The 6007-nt window shown below is 34.7% G+C and overlaps 1 protein-coding gene across 7 annotated transcripts in view; it reads left to right on the top strand.

Annotated features, from left to right (window-relative positions):
• Positions 1-5593, top strand: part of TDRD15 (tudor domain containing 15) — a 17773-nt gene extending 12180 nt beyond the window's left edge. For all 7 annotated transcript variants that reach the window (XM_014526596.2, XM_014526597.2, XM_014526598.2 and 4 more), the window contains exon 4: positions 1-5593. In XM_014526596.2, coding sequence (XP_014382082.1) covers positions 1-3832 — 3832 coding nt within the window. In that variant the 3' untranslated portion in view covers positions 3833-5593.
• Positions 5594-6007: the final 414 nt, after the last annotated feature.

Genomic DNA, 6007 nt, shown 5'->3' with positions numbered 1-6007 from the left:
AAGAGTGTTACTCAAAGATCTTCAAGGTATTCATCCATATTTTCTAAGTTTGGAAGGTCAAGCATTTAGATGCAGTATTAAAAATGTATCAGAATTATCACAGTTTGATCCATTTATTTGGACTGAAAAGGCATGTAGGGACTTTGAAAACTTCATTTCTGCATCTTGTGGGCAACTGACTTGCATAATTTATGCTCTAATTCTTATAAGTCCTAACTGTTTGTGTAATGTAGTTGATTTAAAGACTCCATTTATTAGCACAAGGCAGTTTTTCAGAGAGCCTGAGTGTGTTCCAGCCCTGTTCACAAAAGAACTTGGACCACTCTTTTTTCTGTATAGTTTTTGCTACTCATCTTTTGATGTAAAAATTGGAAGTGAAGAGGAGGTATATCTAACACACATACGTAGCCCTTCAAAATTTTATTGCCAGCTTAATCGAAACGCTGAAATCATAGATGCATTGATGCTGAAGACTGCTGAGATTAGTAAAATGCCAAGGAGTCCAAAACATGACAGTAGCAACATACGATTATGCATAGCAAAATACTTTGAAGATGGTATGTTTTATAGAGCTTTAGCTTCTGCTGTGGGGTTGTCATCCTACTCAATAGTCTATTTTGTGGACTTTGGAAATAAACAGATGGTAGAGAGAGAGAAACTGATACCTATTCCAAATAATGCTGTTGATGTACTATTCACACCCATGCAAGCCATCAAATGTTACCTGCCGGATCTTGTAGAGAGAGAGATTCCAGTAGAAGTCAGTAGATGGTTTGAGGACAGCTTTATGGGGAAGCTCCTGAAGGCAGTAGTTGTATCTAGAGAATCAGATGGCCAGATTGGTGTGGAGCTGTATGATGGAAATCTCCAGATAAATAAAAGAATTAAAGAAATGTTATCGGAGTATGTAAAAAAATACACAGGGGAATCTGGACATGTGCTAAGTTGTACTGGACAGTTTGCTGCAAATAGCAAAATGTTACACACAGAATTCAATGAAGCAAATGTTACAAGTATTGAGAGAAAGGGCTTGAAAACTGAAACAAAAAAACAAGTGTATGATACAACTTCTCAAACTGATTTTAAGCAGGGTTTTGAACCTAAAGAACAGGATGTGCTTACGGTGCCAAAAAATGTGCCCTTAAAATTGTCAACGTTCAATGGCAGTGAAGAGCTAGGCTCTGAAAATATTGTGAACTTTTCTGTGCAACACAGAAGAAAAAGTACAGATAAAAAATTTACTTCCAAATTGCTGCACTGTTCTGCTGTGTGTATGGAGAAGACAACTGCAGATGACGTGCCTGAAACAAATACCAAGAAACTAAATTACACAGGTGAGCAAAAGAGTAGTCGAGTAAGTTTTCCCAAGTGTGTAAACCTGCCCCCACGTAATATTCAAGCGAATTCTAAGTTACCAGGTTATATTTCTAATCTAAATAGTTTGTCAAGTTTCTATATTCATCTTGCAGATGATGAAAATCTACTAATTCAACTTGCAGAAGAACTCAATAAAGGAGCAATAAATACAGACTATGAACGTTGTCTCAATCAGTTTGTAGCTGGGGATCTTGTTATTGCAGAATATGCAATTGATTGCTCTCTGTATAGAGCAGTTATTAAAGCTGTTAGATCAAAAGAATCTTTTGAGGTAGAATTTATTGATTATGGCAATACAGCAGTTGTGAATTCATCAAAAATCTACAGGATTCAAACAAGGTTCTTAACTTTGCCGAAGCTCAGTATCCACTGTTCCCTTAGCAGATTAAAAAGTAGTTCTCCTGATAGAACCTGGAGCCGTGAACTTATGTTTTACTTTGCCAGAGAAGTGATTAATAAGCCAATCATCTGTGTGTTTTTGCAAGATCATGAACAAAAGTGGGAGGTGGATATACTTTGTGATGGAAGGTCTATGGCTAATGACTTACTGGAGAGGGAAGGCAGCTCAAGATTACAGAAAACCCAAGTGCTAGATGTGGAAACGAGAACCAAGGAAAATAGCGTAGTCACAAGTGTTGACTCTGAAGATAAAGTACAAAGGAAAATATCTGAAGATGCAAATAAACACAAGGCTGAGAAACATCTTTGTTTCCTAGAAACACCTAGAAACACCTCAGAGAATCTGTCTAAAATTCCTTTTCAAAATTTAAATGCTGGGCAGCTAGAAATAGCTGAAATAATTAATGTTTCAAAATGTGGAAACTTTTGCATAAAATTAATTAAAAATGCTGAAACATTGAGTCACTTAAAGAGAATGATTGCCAAAGAAGTAAAGAAAAACTGCTTGCTTGCCTTTGAAAATATTAAAGAAGGGTTAGAGTACTTGACAAAATCTAAAAGAACTCTGAGTTGGTACCGATCAGAAGTGATAAAAAAGTTTGAGAGTGAAAAGAAACTGTTTGTTTTTTTTGTGGATTGTGGTAGATGTGAAACGGTATCCTGGCACAATACAAAAATGCTCTCTGCTGAGATCAGAAGTATTCCTAAACAGGTTGTTTCATGTAAATGGGTTTGGGTTAAAAATTCAGGTAAAATACCATTTGACCATGTGCTGCAGACAGTTGCACATCATGAGATAAAGATCCTGTTTTTACGATACTTAGAATCTTCTTGTATCTGGGAAGTAGAAATCTTAATGGATGGGATTCTACTTTTGGAATATTTGAATCAAATGTCAAGCCAAGATAAAAGTAAAAAAATGAATTGTTCAAAACGTGCAAGTAATGTACACTCTGTGATGTCATTCAGGATAAATTCAGTTACATGGGCACTATTACAAAGCGGTAATCAGTACCATGGATTTGCAGCTACAATTACTGATCCTTCAAACTTCTGTGTTCAGTTAGAAGACTTATTTGACACTATGAAAACTTTGTTCATGCTACTCTCTGACCTTCCAGATAACTTACCAGCTTTGCCACAGGAATTTGTGACTCCTGGTGTGAGTTGCCTGATTAAGCTTGAGTTGGAAGCACAGTGGAATAGGGTAGAAGTGTCTGAAGTTTTAAATCACTCTATTCTACTTACGTTTATTGATTATGGTTTTCTAAAATACATCCCTTACTCTGATATCCATAAACTTAAAATCATTCCGGATGAACTTGTTTGCTTGCCACGACTAACTTATTTATGCTTTTTATCTGGGGTGAATCCTGCGAAAGGGAACAACTGGAGTGATGAAGCTAAGCTTTTGTCACAAGAATTTCTGAGTAAAGAAGGTCTGATTTTCCGGTTTAAACAGTATGGTTTTGGAATGAAATTAGAAGTAGATGTTTTCTGTGAGGAAAGAAATCTAGCCGATATCCTGGTTGCTGCTGGCTTTGCAGTCTACATTAGAAGTAAAAACTGCTTTGTTGCACCTTATACAAAACCAGAGAAAGCATGTTCACAATCTAAATGTGAATCTCAGCACTCACTCTTGCAGCTTTCTGAACCAAAACTTGACTGTCGGGAAAACATTGTTTTGCCATTTGAAGACGAGAACTCTCAACAGCAAATACTAGATCTGCACAATAAAAAGGACCATTGTACAGTATCAAGAAGGAATTCCACTAAACCACGTGCTGGAAGACAACTGAGGAAGAAAACAAAGTCAAATAATAATGATAAAAGTGCAAAAGATGAGCTCAAGACTGACCGAAATAAGCGTATGCAACACTGTGATGTGGAATGTAAAGTGAATGGCACAGAGTGTATTACTGAAAAAAAATGTGCAGAATCGTTGAATGAAACTTACGAGACTTCTGATCTGAACACCAGAATGAGAGTAATGAAAATAAGGGAAGAGATGCCATCAAATTCATGTTTGAAAAGTAAGTGTCAGTGCATAGTATAAAGTTTAAGCATAAAACTATTCATAGCTAATAAAAATGTGATTTTTTTTTTGCTTTATTTTGTTTTCATACAGTTTTCTCTCAACTCCAGAATTGTTGAAAACATTTTGCTTTATATACTAACAAGATTTTACATTTGGACAGCGGTCAAGGCATGAAAATCTTAGGTCAGAAATGAAAATTTAAATCTTTTGAGAATATTTTAAATGTATATGAAAATGCAGGGTCATAACTATATCTCAACTTTAACAATATAATTTTAATTACATGTACGTATATGTATAATATATAATATGCATAAGAGAGAGGGATGTATTATAAACAAAAACATGGATATTATGGGTCATACAAAATGTTCTTTCCTCAAAGATTAAATATTTGCATGATACAATTCAGATTCTAGTTAAGAGGATTAGCAGAGTTCTATATCTTGGAACAACATGGAACAATATGGAAGCTTGTCATTAGACTCAACTAGCTTCATTTTGTCAATGAACTTGAGCATCCTAGAGAAACTTGTATTTTTATCTGTTGATATGATAGTTTAATGACACTTTTTGTAAACTATATAGTCCAACTAGGCCAGTGACATTTGTTTTGGTATATTTCGAATTTTCATGGTCAGAAGTTTAAGCATCAGATTGTGAGACTCTTACTTATGTTGATGTACTTTGAACCTTACATTTAACTTCAGTGTAGTGTAGAAGTGACACATAGTCAAACCCTTGTTCTGAAAGAGTACATTCATTGCAATCAAATATTCTAAAGATTGAAACTTTAAGACTGATGGTGTGTCATATTTACTTCTGAAAAAAATTGTATTAGAAACCTATATAGGATAGGAGAAAAATATTCAAACTCCTTATATTCAGATATAGGTGACTGAATTTAATGTTGGGGATTGTGCTGTATTCTAAGGTTATTGGTTCATATTTTTGCCATTATCTACTTGTTTGGCTAAGCAAAAGCGTGTGAATGTAAATGGATATGTATTAGGTAAGTGGTAAATATGGATTTTCTTATGAACATGGGGTTAATATGTGATCTGAGATGAAGACCCCAGCTCAATTAAGTCAGTGGTGACTACTGCTTTTGCATTTCACCCATGCACTATTTTCTTCTCTTTTTAACTTCAGCTCATTAGTTTTGTTCCATACAGACCAGCAGGGAGAAGATAAAACCTTCCTATTAAACTGAATCAACTTTGTTTTCAGGAATTTAACTTAGAAAGAAACGAGCATATCTTTAAGCCTGAAAATCCCAAAGATTTTTCTTCATTTACTTTTAATCAAACTTGATCCTAAATAAATTGGATCAAGTTTGATTATTGGAAAATGTTTGTGTTACTGATTATTTGATTGTAACTCTTTATTCAAGTTGTATACCTATATGGTAATGTTTGCCTGTATAATAATGTTACATTGACAGCTTATAATACAGATGTTACAGGAAATGATGGCATTGCAATGGAATAAAAATGGTAAATGCATGTATATATTTAGATGTTTATGTTTGTCTTCATTTTCCTCTATAACACTTAAGATTTCACCTGTTGGATACATAATAATTTGTGGCTAAATTATTTTGAATACTTTGCTTTGAAGCTCACTTGTAAGTAGTTGATAAATATGTTGAAAAGCATTATGACAATAATGACTTGGCTACATCCAATATTAAATATTATATCTGGTAATATTAAATCTGGTTTAGAATTGGGTCTAGTTTATAAAAAAGTAGTTTTTGCAATATGAATGTAGAACTATATGCCGCTGAATGTATTTTAAATGTATTGTTTTCTTTTGAAGTAAATATTTACTTAATAGTTTGTGCTATTGTGATTTGTAATACAGATTTTATTTTATAAAAGTGGAGCTCTTAGGAGTCTGTGGAATATATGAAAAGATGTCTGAGTAATCAGCACAGAGCAGCAGTTAGCTATGTTAATCCAAAGTTAGTCAGAAGGCAGGGCAGGGTGCCCCCTTCTAGACTAACTTTTTAACTAACTTTATAGACTTGTTAAATGTTAGCTAACAAGTTAGTGTATAAGGGGTCATTAATACTGTTTCCCTTTCCTGCTGAGATTCCCAAGCCCTGAGCCCCATGTGGTGGGTTGGAGCTGGGCCACACCCCCTACTCCCTTCCCCCTGCAGGGCTAGGTCGAGGCAGGGCCATGCCCT

The sequence above is a fragment of the Alligator sinensis genome, unplaced genomic scaffold (assembly GCF_000455745.1).
Source record: "Alligator sinensis unplaced genomic scaffold, ASM45574v1 scaffold1367_1, whole genome shotgun sequence".
Classification (NCBI taxonomy): domain Eukaryota; kingdom Metazoa; phylum Chordata; order Crocodylia; family Alligatoridae; genus Alligator; species Alligator sinensis.
Note: the sequence above shows the minus strand (reverse complement) of the source record. Positions and strands in the feature narration are given on the sequence as shown.